Raw genomic sequence first — 13,627 nt, forward strand, 5'->3', positions numbered from 1 at the left:
AAGCATACCAATCCTGAACCCCTGATCGAACTGTCAAGGGTTCCAACTTAGTGGTTGCCTAGGACGAAGAAAATGTGGTGCTCGTATGGATCAAGATTACCTGAGAACAGGATAGTGCGCCATGAACCTTGAGGTAGATATTCTGGGTACTCTTCAAGTCTCTGGCTGTATAATATGCTGATGTTGGTTCATTCAGAATTTTTGCAGTGGCATGTACCTAAGAGAATGGGAGTCCGATGCGACATGATCATGATTAGAATCAGGGAGAGTGACGTATGGCGGGAGTTCTGGTTTTGCATCTGATCTCATATTGGGAACAACGATTTATGCATCAAAAAATTCCTGATGCTCGTGATCTAAGCGCCGAGAATGTCTGGAAGCTGACCCATGAACTTGGTAAATGTCTCTGCCCCACATGCCGTGGGGGTGTCAAAATAATTGCTTGCCTTGTCTGGTATCTGCTCCCTACCCTTCTGCAAACATCCTTTCTTACGCTTCGAAACTTGGCCCCTTACACTGGACCGACAACAATACAGTAGATCGAATTCAATTGGTTGAAACCTTTCCTCTTCTACAGTCTTTGGCTTTAGATCAGACTCCAAACCAACCCCCAACAGCTTCCACATTAGCGGCCAAAAGTGTGAAGCTATAAAGATGTCCCAGTCGCTTCAAACTCCTGTCGAAATGTACCAAACGGGAACCGAGTACACTGAGTTCATACCCAGTACGACGCCGGGAATTGTTGCAGTAAAGCTGAACAGCTGCCATAGCAAGAGCCAATGTTGCGATGGAGAAACTGGCAGGGTCAAACTGGATCTGCATCATTGCAAACTTCAGTTGTGTTGAAATCTCGGAAAAGAATCAAGGTCGAGGCGTCGGTATGGAGAAGGAACTCAAACGGATAAAGTAGGGCAGGTATATCTAACGTCGATACAGTGATTGTGTGCAGAGACTGACTTTGGTAAGCGATGATTTGGTCGGAGACTGTCAGAAGCTGGAAGAGTATAATGCAGACGAGATTGATGTTAGTATCCGATAGACGCGACAAGCAAATGCTTCACCGTGTGACCAGTCAGTACAAGTTTGCCTTGTCTTGGCTTGCATACAACCCAGAGTAGAGTATTCACATTGCGGACACCTCCGCTCGAACAGCGAATGCAACACGTTTTTGTCCATGGCGACGCAGTACTTGAACATTCTACGTGTTGGGCTCAAGGGAAAGCGTGAGAATTTCATGATAGTAGTGTCAGAGGACAAGACTACACGGACCTCACCAGCATTTTTCTCCAAAAGGCGGTATAGCATGGTCGTCTGATGAGCAACAGCTGATGAATACAAATATGTTTTCATTCGTATGAGCCAGCTTGAAGCAATCTAAAATCTTAAGATGCGCGAAGTAAAAGAGAACATCGAACAGAAGAGAAGGAAGTGAACACGAAAAACGAATGAAACAGAAGAGATATCCCACAACACAATCGATGTTCTAGAAAACATGCATGATGATGTAGCAACAATCCTCTAGGCGCATCGTAGCCGAATCAAGACAAGTGTCGGACATGGATGGACGTTGGCGACTCTTGGCGTATTCAAGGTGATCGTCGTTCGTAAGATATATCTCTATGCTTGACCATGAAACATATAGAGCTCTTCCACGATCTGCTTGGAGTTCATGAATATTCTGCGATTCAACATATGCAAGCCAGTGGCGTACCTGAGCTCGGTGTTGTGGTCGATTCCAGTAAAGTTGAACCATCGCGACGCAGAGGGCAAAGGTCGCAACCCCGAAGCTGAAAGGGTCGAATTGAATGTCCATTTGATCTTCCGGCACAAGTCTTTTGTTTTGGCAAACGAAAGGTTCGAAGATCGCGAGTTGAACAAGAAGAGATGGTGAAGAGGAAACGAACGGAATGAAAATGTGAAAATGGTCCAGACTTTGTAGCAAGACGTTGACTTACAACTATGTCGAAGATGGGACCGATTCACACAAATATGACAAGGCTGAGTTGAGCGTGCATTACCGTCCCGTATTTTTTGAGCGTTAGTCGGTGTCAACCCTCGATGGCTGTCTGGTGAGCAACGCTGAGCCTTGGCAAACCGCGCAAACTTCCTGCAGACACAGCACTGCGAGTCAAGGTCGGACAAGGCAGTCTGGAGGACTGGCCGCGACAAGCAATCTCCTTTTTCTTGAACCATTCTCCATGATTGCAGGTAGTATGGATGACGAGAAAAGATGTTGCCTAGTTGTCCAGCGTGTCTGGTCGCGGGACTTGCACAAATCTACCACCCGCTTGGCTTACCTACATGTATCGAGCAATCTACGATCATAGTGTCAAATAGACATAGAGAGTGAAACCGTGCCTTTCGAATGGGTGTTCATATCGAAAGGTGAAAACATCGAGATCAAAAGGAACGAACGAGGGAAGTCGCTGTGCGAGCAAACTTCCGGTTCGTGCCGCGAGCGCGCTTTCCCAAAGCTTGGTCTCAGCTCAAGAGTCAAGACAACAACTTCTCCTCCATCGACACTGCTACCACCAATACCGAGCACAGCAATCATATTATTGTCCATATGATGACCTCGGGAACCATGTTCATCGAGGTCTTTGTCTGATTATCTTGCTCAGAAACGTCTATTCTCATATCCACATTCTAATCCTCAAAGATCGAACGACACTGTCTATGCTCGACTCACCAGCCTTGGTACGACTCAATGTATCACAGAATTCAGAGAGTCTGGGGTTTTTTAGAATCCGTAGAGAAGTCTGATTGGAACCGAGAAGTAAGCGGATTATGTTTCGTTGCATGTCTTGATGACTTGGGACTCGACATTTTGTGCTCATGATTTTGAAGTCACTATTGTTATTCTTGAACAAAATTGGTAAGATTCTGGAAGCTGCATAGAAGTAACCAAAAAGTGAGGGCGCAAGAACGTGAGGGGTACAAGAAAGGAAGCCCGTCAACAAGGTCCGTTGCATTAGCGTGAAGTAGCGACAAGGCTTCGGGCGGCCACCGGAATCTGTTGTGACGGTAATGCCAAAGTCCATCTTTCGCATGGGTGTCTGAACATGTTTGAGAACTTCACAATGCTTGCACCCATCCCAGCCCTTCTGACAAAACCACACCAACAGATAAACGAACGCATGGGAGCCGTAACGGGCATGGCCTGATGTAACATACAAGCGAAGCCTGAAGATCAGCAGAAGCGGGAGTCTATACTCCGTTGCCATTCTGTGAGAATGTTATCAGAGATGTCTTGAGTACAATATCTGGATTAAAAAACCTGGTTTCGAGCTCGAGTAGTGTTCCAAAAGAATTGCACGACAGTGAGAGCGAGGGCCAAGAATGCGATGGAACTCCCGAGGGGATCGATCTGGATATCCATGGCAGCACTGTGAGGGAGCGCGATTGATGAGATGATCTTCTTGCAACGGTTTGTGTTTGTTGTTGAGACGATATAGGATGGTCAGAAAATGTAGCGAAAGAGAGGGTTGAAAATGTGAGAACCGTCTTGGAATCTCGGTGGAAATGTTTCGACGTTTGGCGGTGCTGCTCTGCAAAATATCTAAACGTCAATCTGGGCCCAGTGGAAACTTCACTTCGCCCTACGTAGGTGGTAGTGCAAACGACCTTTGGTGCATCTCACCATCACCGCTGGCCCCCTCCCTCTTGGAAGTGTAAAGCCGCGAGCCCAGTCAATCAAGAAGCAGTAAAAAAGCCATCGTTGGCAATGCGCCAATCGGGAGTAAAATAGGCCACGCCATCCTGTGAACCCGACCAGAGGCGTGGCGCAGTACCGCGTCTCAACATGGATTTCCATCTGCAGCCAAGAGAGCCAGTCGAGTGACCAGGTCGAACCCCAACTCGCCATGGCACAACGCTGTCGGCGAGAATGTTCACGTATCGCTGGTGACGGTAGACAACGACGTTACGCTTTGCGAGTGTGAACTAGTGGATGCCTACAAACATCAATAGCTGTGAAAGAAGGATGTCGAAGGAAGTATCTATTCTCGCGGATTTCTGGTTGATACCACAAGTGCTTCTCAACATCTTGCACTAACAACACGACTTCTTCACTACTCTCGACAATCTATTCAATGTAGAATTACACCTGCTAATAGCGGCAACTGCACTATCCCGTACTTAAGTTAGCATGGGCAGTCAAGAAAGAGGCTTGGAAGACGCACTTGAAGCTTCACGTTGAATTGACCCATTGTTTTTGTTTTCCTCGAAGACATGCTTGGAGCAATCTTTCAAGAAACAACGAGTTCGTCTTTGCAGCGGCAAGAACACGTAGCTGATCGGTCGCAAAGATCGCGCAGTGCGTCACTTTTGACAAGGTCTTTCGTTCTATGATAGCCCATCGCTTCTGGAGCAAGAAGCTGATCGATCATAGGGCTGCTCCTAAGGATCGATGGACCCTAACATTTTACTGTATGCTGGGTATCACTCTTGTAGCCTTCGATCTTCAAGTAAGTGTAAAAGCCTTCTGTATTGTTTAATCCGGCGTTTTCGGGCTGTGACAGGAGACGGTAGTGAGCGAAGACCGGTTGAAGCCAAGGTCGAACCGCGATGTTGCGAGAAGACAAGTGAGTGACTTGTGTGGTATAGCCGTACAGCTGTAACAAGCAAAGTCAAGATTGCTATGGCGAAGTTGAAAGGATCGAAGCCCATCTCGAAAGCCATGATGAAAAAATCGCCAAATTGGGGAAGAAACGATAGATTTAGTTGCTGTTTAGAGAAGATCGTGACGGGAGAGAAGCCAGAAATGGAAAGAAGCAGGCTCAAAGGGGACAAGTTCATCTTGAGAAGGAAAGGGGGCGGTGCACTTTATCATGGAGCGGGGTCTGCATGGCGCTTACAGTACAAATCGATGTTGTGATTGGAGAAAGCTCCATGAGCAACATGACTTGTCAGCAGAGTGGCTTCCTGTGATTCGTGGATGATCTTAGAGATGCCCAGGTGCTCGGCAGGATTTTCAGAGCGAATGCTCTCCTACCTATGCGTGAGTTCTTACTGCCAGTCGTCAAGTAAAGAAGTGGTAGAAAATGATGAAGGATAATGATATATCGAAGGCTATGAAAGCTTTCACGAGGGATCGTTTACCTCATAGGAAATTGTCTCGATATACCGCCCTTACTAGGCCTATTCATACTCAGGCCATACCGCCATTGACCTTCACAACCTGGCCAGATACCCATTGATTCTGCGTCAAGAACCCTATTGCCTCTGCAACATCCCTCGGCTGCCCAAAACGATTATGCGGGCTGAGGCTAGCAAGAGTGTCGAGCAGCTGCTTTGACTTACCGTTCAAGAACAACTCCGTAGAGGTCGGTCCCGGAGCCACTGCGTTGACGAAAATACCCTTCGGACCAAGTCCTTTGGCGAGAACGCGAGCCATTTGTTCGATAGCGCCTTTAGTCATGGTGTATAAGAGGTAGTTGGATGTGACGGTGCTGGCGTGGCATTGAGTTGTTGAGAGGAGCACGATATGTGAGCCTGGTGGCATATGCGGAGCGGCTTTCTGTATGTTGTCAGCAAGTGGCTTCGCACTCAAAGCATCATAGTGTTACCTGAGCGAGGAAGTAAGGCCCTTTGACGTTTATAGCGAAGAGAGCATCAAAGCCTTCCTCGGTGGTTTCGGAGATGTCCTGCAATCCTAGCTTCGCAGCATTTGCGATGAGCGCATCTATCCTGCCGAACATAGACACAACGGTATTGACCATGTTTTCGATCTCATCAACACGACTGGCGTCTGCCATGATGCTCGTGGCATTTTCGCGCCCAAGGTCCTCGATGACCTTTTTAGCTGCCTGCACGTTGTTCGAATAGTTGATGACGACGAAGAAGCCTTTGTCGACTAGCACACGAGCAGTTGCTGCGCCGATGCCTTGAGAGCCGCCGGTAATTAGAGCGATTTCTCTGACTGGTTGAGCCATGGATGTGTTGGAGTACGAAGAATGTTTAGGAATGAGGTTTTGTGAAGTGATGAAGTGATGAAGTGGAAGATGATGAGATGCGAGTGGAATAACGAGAGAAGGTGGATTGGAAGTACACCTTCTGTGCGACCTCTTATACTTGTCCATGGCCAGTCTATACTTGTGACTCTTGTCGCATATTAACGAAGAGAAGGAGATACCGGACGGCTTTCCGAACGTCGTTGTTTTCTAACGCCATATAAGTATGAGTCAACCATGGTTAATCATGTAATCATCCAATAATGTTGTAGCATTTCCTCAATCAATCTTGAATCCTTGTGAGAAACAGAGGGGTGGAAGAGGGAAGGAGCCCTGCTTGGTGGGGTCAACAGCACCGGGCGGACATCGGCAATGTGGACGATGACTGTTGTCGCAAGCTTCGGGCACGGTCTCGACCCCATAAATCACAGGCAACGCCAATGTTGGACATTGATGTCTAACATTGGCGTTTCTGTTGTCGCAGTGCCACTATTCGAAACTCATTTACATGCAGGATAAAGGAGATTATACATTATCATTTAACTCCTCCAGCCTCTACAGGAACAAACCAAAGTAAAGAGCGGTAAGCACAAAAGCGTATATGGAAAAGGTTGTCTCGAGCGGCCAAGCCGTGTCTGTCGAAGCTTGACTCGTGTAAGGCGACGGCGAAGGCTTTGGGAGAAAAGTCGAGTTTCCTGTCACATTCGTCGGAACAGACAAGTTGAACTTCTGGCAGACGTCGTCGAACAATGTCTCGAAAGCTAGAATAATCAGCAAGGATCGGTATCATCAAAGCTGCGATGACGCATACTCAGCAAGTCTGCAGTCGCGTTCGAACAGGTCGAATTATGTTGCACGCAAGGTACGATGCTGTCGAGAATGGTGGTGTATCTTATGCAATGACAGTACTGGTCTTCCGATGTACAGTTGGATGCCTTTATCGCTTGTGTGTCGCATGCTCGTACGCAATTTGGGATTGACGCGTTTTGAGGTCCTGTTTGCGCCAGAGCCAACCCTGACCACAAAGCCAAGAGCAAAACAACAAGAGTGCTCGTCGTTATCATTTTGGTTTTTTCTTTACAGATTGTAGCGAGTGTGTGGAAGTTGAAGCGAAAAAGCTCAAGTATCAAGATGCGCATCGCTGGGATATATGTTTCGGACAATGGTTGAAGATCCCGGTGACTTGCAGGATGTCACTCTTGATATGGAGGTTGAAGGCGGGACTGGCGCTTGTGATTGGCTTGATTCAGCCGCTTCCTTGTTTGTCCATCCTCACCCCGGTATGATCGTGGTGCCAAGTTGGCATCCAATGCTTCCTCCCAATATTTGACTGATTATGCCGCCTCTGATGCAACAATGCAGATGTTGAAACAAACCCCACGGGTTCTCCAGGTCTTCACAAAAGCTTATCAGACAGACGACGTTGAAATAGGAATCGTTATATTTTATGGACAGATGATCGCTACATAAAAGTCCCAACCGCTTTAACGCCTCGCTTTAGAACAAGAAGGATCATGCAAAACAAAAGAGAGACATTAATGTTCCACCAGTCTACTACGACGAGACAACTTGACTTCCGGTGTCAATGTTGATGATTTGAGTGTATGCGCCTCTCCAGCCCATGTTTGCAGAGCCAACATCGCCAGCATGGAACATCATGTGCTTGCCGTCGGCGGCTATGGCTTGACCGCCAGGAGCGTAGAGGTTGTTGGTGCCAGTGACCATCATGGGGCCACGCTTGACATACGGGCCCATGATGTTATCGGCGAATGCGTAGGTGACATCGTAGTTGGAGGTCGCAAAGCAGTTACTGCTGAAAAAGAGCACATATTTGCCATTAGAGGTACGCGTAAGCGAAGGAGCTTCGATCAGAGGACCGTCAAGGTCACTGCGGTCCAAGAGCTTGACTGGGCTGCCGACGGGAGTGAAACCATCATCTGCCACACGTTGGATCATGATAGGCGTGTTGACCATGGGAGCATTGGTGTTGCCGCAAACGCCGCCGTGGCCCATAGAGTTGCCATCAATCTTGTATACAACGTATTGTGTTCCGTCGGCATCCTTGAATGCACCGGAATCAATAGCGCCGCCCTGGTCAAGGGGGCATACAAGAGGTGTAGCTTGTGGGGTGTAAGGACCCTGAGGCTGAGAAGCTACAGCAGCACCTACGCAGTGCTTGCCAGGGCTACCCTTGACAGCAGCGGAGTAAGTTAGAACATACTGCCCTTTCTTGTTCTTGCTGACGCTCGGTGCCCAAACGGCTGCACCTTGATTGCCAGCCTTAGGGTCGGCCCAAGCACCGACCGTTGGCAAAGCATCGCTGCCGGTCACGGTCCATGAGTTAAAGTCCGGAGAGCGAGCAATCTGAACGTTGATGAGACTACCACCCACGGCAGCGATAGTCTTGTGATTGTTGCTCGCGAAAGCCCACCATTGGTTGCCATCTTGCAAAAGATCAGGATCCGCAAAGTCGACAGAGATGACTTGTGTAGGATGAGTGTTGCCAGTTGTTCGCATAGGAGCCGCAAGGGTGAACGGTAGAAGGCTAAGCAGCACCGGTGTGATACGAGATCCGATCATGTTGATATGTGTTTCGAATGAGTAAGGTTGAGGCGTGAAAGAAATTGATGGTCAGATAGGTGTGGTAAGGGTGTAACAGTACCCGTTGTAAAGGAGATATTGGGAATGATGAAGGTGATCTGATACCTACACCAAGAGCGAAGCAGCGTCTTAAATCTGGAGACCTCGGCCGAGGGGACTGCATTCTTGATGGATCCCAAGACTCAGATCCATCTTGTGGCTATTCTGAGTAGCAGATCTGGGACCCGCAGAAACCTTACCTAGAGGCATCAACGTGCCTCTAGCGGAGTACTCAGTGGACCCAAAGCGCAGCAGAGCGCGGTGCTCGGTCTTGTCCGCATACCACTTATCCCAATAGACAGAATGGGCCGTCATAAGGGCTTAAGCCACTGCATTTTCTTCAACTGAGTTCAGTCTTGTGGCAGTTCGAACCGAAAATAGTTCTTTTTCAAGAACATGTCTTTGCACGTTCGAAGTATTTGGCGTAGGCACGTGGGGTCCAGAAAAGAATCGAGGCTCCGAAGAAGAAAGCCAAAGTTCGTATTCGAGAGTACAGGCGAGTATAACGTCGCGGGCCGTGAAAAAGCGCTCTATTTCTGGCATCCTGACAGAAGCGAAAGAAAGACCGCGACATCAATCTGACCACTGCCAGCAGGCGATTGATAGCCTCAGGATTCGCAGTCAGATCAACATTACCTATCACGAATCCACAACTGGTGCGCCTGCATGCGATTATTGAAATCGTGCCGTGTCAGAAGAGGAGCTGCACGAAAGTTCGCGCCATGTCTTCGAGACGTTGACACCTGCATGGCAGAACGCGTGACAGTGTGACAAAGTACTTGGGCCCGTGGACAAAAGTCGTGGTGAGACTTTCCTCGGCAAGCCCGACCGGCCGAGAGCACTCAACAACTCCTCAAGCTTCAGCATTTGATCATGGTTCCTGTCGTGCGAGATGAAGGCTGAAGTATTACTTCTCTTCGTGTGTAGATCGGACAAGCATAACCAGGGAGTCATTACTTCCTATCATAAGTTCGCTCCAAAATGCACCGAAGGACTGCCAAGATCAAACTGTATTTGTCGTTAGCCAAATCGAGTCTGGACCCCACAGCTCGCGTTCGTTGAATCAAATCCATCTGCCGACCAGCAAGAAACTTGTGGCGGAACACGGTCATGACCGCCCTTTCTCTTGCTTACTATCCTGACTCCTTCGCGAAATTAACCCTAGGGCATCAACACGAGTACTACACGAGCAGTGACTGGACAGCAGATCATCAGTTGAACATGGAAGGACAGGTCTGATCTCCACCTAACCACATCCCCGCATTAATATCGCACACGCTCTGGGTACCGTACCATGAATCGATCAGTTCCACCTCCAGTCTTCTACAATCCTGGAGGTGTTCGCAAGAAGCCTGCGAACCAACAGCAACGTGTGGCCATCAGATGGATTCAAGAGTTCCCTAATCAAGGCCCAACCGGATCCCGCGGAGAGCCAAGCACACGTATTGTGGATGATGAGGAGACTGAGGTCAATCGCGAATCAAAATTATATCGAATAACATCGACTGGCGAAAGACAACTTAGAGCTCCTCTATTGAATGCTTACCTTCTCGCTGACGCGCCACTTCGATTGTCTATCGGATCACAGCGCGACCCGTTTTCAACCCTCCCAGTACCTTGGAAGCCTCCATATGGAATCATCACAAGCTATTGTGAGTGCTCTTAAGCCTGGCTGTCATTTCGCTGTATCTGACCGAATTTTAGTCAAGTATGCCATAGCTCCAGCTATCGTTGAAGAGAGCTTCGAGCCGGAAGGCAAAACTCGGCAGGAAGCACTGGAAGACATTGAATGGCCCATGGCTTTGTCTGTGCAGACGAATGATCCAGCCTTGTTCTTCGCCGCTCTAGCTATGTCATGCGTTCATCTCCCCGAGACGCATGAGTTCAGTCCTCAGAGCAACTCTTTCTTCTTCCGATGGCTTTCATCCAAGTGTGTCGAGTACCTGAATAAGTCTCTCGCGAATCCGGCTCGCGCATGCAGCGACGGCACTTTGATCGCGGTAACCTTCATCTCATTCTGCGAGAGTATGGCTGGGAATCACCGAATTGCAGCAACAATTCATCAACCAGGTCTGCGACAGATGGTCAATACACGCGGTGGCTTGGATTCCATCGCGAAAGCTTCTGCTGTCGGTGAACGTGTCACAAAAGCAATCTCTGCGCTAGACATCGTGGTGGCCTCCAAGTTCGGCTGCACTCCGATATTTGAAGACTCGTACGCTCTTGCTCTCCAGGATGTAGAGATGACTGATATTGTGTCGAGAATCAAAAAGACTGCGGAGGGCCGTCTAGATCCCGCTTCTCCGATACCAAGGACAGTCATATTGACACAGCGGCTCAAAGATCATGACATCTTCTCGACCAGCAGTCCCGCCCGTTCAGACGCTGCGACCGCTGCCACTCCTCGAGATGTAAACGAAGTTTACGATACCCACGATCCGTTCTGACTCGAATCGCACGATTTTAAGGAAATGATGGGATCTCTCAGCTTGTATCAGCTGGTCATTCGAATGTGTATCATACTTCGGTCAAGGCGACCTCCCACCGACCGGTTGTCAAAGTTGCTTGCAGACGCAGAGCAGCTGTTGAGGCAAGTCAAAACTGAGAAAGACGAGCCCTGACGAATGCGGAATATTCTGTTGTGGTCGCCATACGAAATCAGAAGATGCAACAAACAATGTGTACATTGACGGGCATTGCTTATCGGCAGGCGCTATCTGGAGTTCAGCGACCCTACTGCACCCCAGTCATACCAAGACTGCCAAGAGAGAGGCACCCAATCGCTATATACGATAGAGCTGTAACGTTCCACTCAAAGGGCCAGGATGTGGCATAAGATAAGGGCATGCCTGCGAAATATGCCATATCTTACATGCTTGGGTCTTGGTATATGCAGAACATGATGTCGCATGTTCGTCTGCCTATCGGTCTTCGATAAGACCTCAGATCCGAAGGGTTGATGGTGATTTGGGCACGCTACATTGCACATGCTCTTCAAATCACCTGCAGCGGGCAAAGAAACGCGATGATAGGCCTATCATACTGCGATGCCTTTCGAGTCTCGGCCAAAGCAATCTATCGCATTCATTGCAACGTCCGATACAGATGGACGTGATACCAGTCTTGGCCACTACATATAGATCACCAACTCACCACATGTTCCATCAGACGAAGACTCCATCCTGAATCTCGTAAACTCATTCACCAACATCGATATGTCGACAGACCAAGTCCAAGCCGAAGACAAGAAGTCTCCGGCCGTGGAGATGGCGACAATGGAGAAACAGAACTCCATCGAAGTCGGCGAAGTCTCAGAGATTAGTGAGCAAGACATTGGTGGGTAATCTCGCTGGCACTGCCTGATGAGTATATAACTGACGTAGACAGTCGCTGCCGAGGGCGAGTATACTGAGGAGCAGTATAAACAGCTCCGAAGGAAGATCGACCGATACTTGCTTCCGCTCATGTGGCTATGCTATGGTATCCAACAAACCGACAAAACAGCTCTGGGCACACAGGCAACCTTTGGTCTACGCGAAGACACTGGCCTCCATGGTCAACAGTACAGCTGGCTGACCACAGTCTTTTGTATGTTCAGTTTGAGCTTATGAAGGAGCACATCTGACAATCTGCAGATCTCGTTTACATGATCTTCGAGTTCCCTAGCAACATCGTTCTGCAACGCTACAAGATGGGAAAGATTCTGTCTTGTTATATGATCTGTTGGGGAGTTGTTGTGCTTTGCATCGGGTTTGGTAAGTAATATCTTCATCTTCCGATCGCTTTTTACTAACAACGTCCAGCTCAGAACTTCACACATCTGGTTGTCCTCCGTGCACTTCAGGGTCTCTTTGAGTGCTGTATCTCTCCGGGATTCATCTTGGTGGTCGGCAGCTGGTACAAGACCAGAGAGCACGCTTCAAGATCACTTGTCTTCCAATCCGCTAATGCCGGCTTCGGCATCATCTCGAGTCTGGCACTGTACGGTATTGGTAAGCGTGGCGCAAAGAATCCAGACTCGGAGCCTTGGAGATGGATGAGCTACTTCCTCGGTACCATGACCATCCTCGTCGGTGTCGCATGTTTGTTCCTTCTTGGCACGCCATCAGAGGTCAAATGGCTATCGCCCGAGGAGAAGCGCATGGCCAATGCACGCATCGTTGGCAACAATACTGGACACGACCGTACTGGTGTCAAGAAGTGGCAATGGAAGCAAGTCAGAGAATGCCTTATCGACCCCTGCTTCTGGTTCGCCGGCATCAATGCCTTCCTCTCCTCCCTCCCCAACGGCGGTCTTACGACTTTTGCCCACATCATCAACACCTCCTTCGGCTTCACCAATCTTCAAGTCATCCTCCTCGATATCCCACGCAGCGCCTTTTCCGTCCTCTATTTTGTCGCTGTCGGTCTCATCACAAGCAGAAAAACTGGCTTGCGTCTGTTTTTCATGATCGGCTCTACCATCCCACCTTTCGTCGGGTTCCTCGGTATGGCGTTCATCCCCAATAATCCTTCTATGAAGTGGACGAAATGGGGCATGTACTTCATGACAGTTCCATACGTCATCTCCCTCTTCCTCGCCTGGTCCTTGATCCCCTCCAACACAGCCGGCCGCACAAAGCGAACGTTCACTTCTTCTTTCACCTTTGTAGGTTATTGCGTTGGCAATATGGCTGGCTCTCAGATCTTCAAGGCTAAAGATGCGCCATATTATATTCCTGGGGTTATTGGTTGCGCTATCTGTTTCGGCCTTGAATTTGCGGTCTTGGTTTGCTGGAGGATTGTTTTGGTGTTGAGAAATAGGCGGTTGGATAAAGCTATTGCTAACGATGGGTTGACCGAGGAGGAGAGAACTTTGAGGGCGAAGAAGATGGGGGAGGAGGACAAGACGGATTTTGAGAACCCTTATTTCCGGTACACTTTGTAGATGTACAGGTGGAGAGTTTGAGCAGGAGTGTTCATGTGAGTTGGGTAGAGTCGTTTAGTTGACAGTTGGAAAATGTTTGATGCGTGGCTTGTTAAATGAGCTGAGCAAC

The 13,627-nt window shown here is 48.8% G+C and overlaps 6 protein-coding genes across 6 annotated transcripts; 4 read left to right on the forward strand and 2 right to left on the reverse strand.

Annotated features, from left to right (window-relative positions):
- Positions 1-684: 684 nt before the first annotated feature.
- M438DRAFT_408844 (uncharacterized protein) lies at positions 685-1,891 on the forward strand (the record flags this gene model as incomplete). The annotated part of the gene is made up of 5 exons (XM_029909982.1): positions 685-724; positions 771-906; positions 937-961; positions 1,523-1,591; positions 1,643-1,891. 5 exons carry the CDS (start codon positions 685-687, stop codon positions 1,889-1,891), a joined length of 519 nt encoding a protein of 172 aa, XP_029756410.1.
- A 3,258-nt stretch (positions 1,892-5,149) lies between these two features.
- Positions 5,150-5,933, reverse strand: M438DRAFT_281947 (NAD(P)-binding protein; the record flags this gene model as incomplete). The annotated part of the gene is made up of 2 exons (XM_029901274.1): positions 5,150-5,518; positions 5,568-5,933. The coding sequence occupies 2 exons, from the start codon at positions 5,931-5,933 to the stop codon at positions 5,150-5,152; spliced, it is 735 nt and encodes a 244-aa protein (XP_029756411.1).
- Positions 5,934-6,508: 575 nt separating this feature from the next.
- M438DRAFT_112986 (uncharacterized protein) lies at positions 6,509-7,008 on the forward strand. The gene is made up of 2 exons (XM_029898713.1): positions 6,509-6,534; positions 6,688-7,008. Exon 2 carries the CDS (start codon positions 6,752-6,754, stop codon positions 6,929-6,931), a length of 180 nt encoding a protein of 59 aa, XP_029756412.1. The 5' UTR covers positions 6,509-6,534; positions 6,688-6,751; the 3' UTR covers positions 6,932-7,008.
- Positions 7,009-7,505: 497 nt separating this feature from the next.
- Positions 7,506-8,468, reverse strand: M438DRAFT_282175 (Arabinanase/levansucrase/invertase; the record flags this gene model as incomplete). Its single annotated transcript, XM_029901290.1, has 1 exon — positions 7,506-8,468. One exon carries the CDS (start codon positions 8,466-8,468, stop codon positions 7,506-7,508), a length of 963 nt encoding a protein of 320 aa, XP_029756413.1.
- Positions 8,469-9,794: 1,326 nt separating this feature from the next.
- M438DRAFT_112997 (uncharacterized protein) lies at positions 9,795-11,221 on the forward strand. Its single transcript, XM_029898714.1, has 2 exons — positions 9,795-10,243; positions 10,296-11,221. Exons 1-2 carry the CDS (start codon positions 9,886-9,888, stop codon positions 11,036-11,038), a joined length of 1,101 nt encoding a protein of 366 aa, XP_029756414.1. The 5' UTR covers positions 9,795-9,885; the 3' UTR covers positions 11,039-11,221.
- Positions 11,222-11,693: 472 nt separating this feature from the next.
- M438DRAFT_112999 (MFS general substrate transporter) lies at positions 11,694-13,574 on the forward strand. Its single transcript, XM_029898715.1, has 4 exons — positions 11,694-11,927; positions 11,979-12,179; positions 12,227-12,346; positions 12,395-13,574. The coding sequence occupies exons 1-4, from the start codon at positions 11,807-11,809 to the stop codon at positions 13,516-13,518; spliced, it is 1,566 nt and encodes a 521-aa protein (XP_029756415.1). The 5' UTR covers positions 11,694-11,806; the 3' UTR covers positions 13,519-13,574.
- The last annotated feature ends 53 nt before the right edge of the window (positions 13,575-13,627 follow it).

The sequence above is a fragment of the Aureobasidium pullulans genome (genome assembly GCF_000721785.1).
Source record: "Aureobasidium pullulans EXF-150 unplaced genomic scaffold scaffold_26, whole genome shotgun sequence".
In the NCBI taxonomy this organism is placed as follows: domain Eukaryota; kingdom Fungi; phylum Ascomycota; class Dothideomycetes; order Dothideales; family Saccotheciaceae; genus Aureobasidium; species Aureobasidium pullulans.

Coding starts and splice junctions, on each gene's coding strand:
- M438DRAFT_112999 (XM_029898715.1), top strand. CDS start 11,807: ATGTCGACAGACCAAGTCCAAGCCGAAGACAAGAAGTCTCCGGCCGTG. Junction 12,180..12,226: donor CTGGCTGACCACAGTCTTTT/GTATGTTCAGTT, acceptor GACAATCTGCAG/ATCTCGTTTACATGATCTTC. Junction 12,347..12,394: donor TGTGCTTTGCATCGGGTTTG/GTAAGTAATATC, acceptor AACAACGTCCAG/CTCAGAACTTCACACATCTG.
- M438DRAFT_112986 (XM_029898713.1), top strand. CDS start 6,752: ATGACGCATACTCAGCAAGTCTGCAGTCGCGTTCGAACAGGTCGAATT.
- M438DRAFT_112997 (XM_029898714.1), top strand. CDS start 9,886: ATGAATCGATCAGTTCCACCTCCAGTCTTCTACAATCCTGGAGGTGTT. Junction 10,244..10,295: donor TGGAATCATCACAAGCTATT/GTGAGTGCTCTT, acceptor ACCGAATTTTAG/TCAAGTATGCCATAGCTCCA.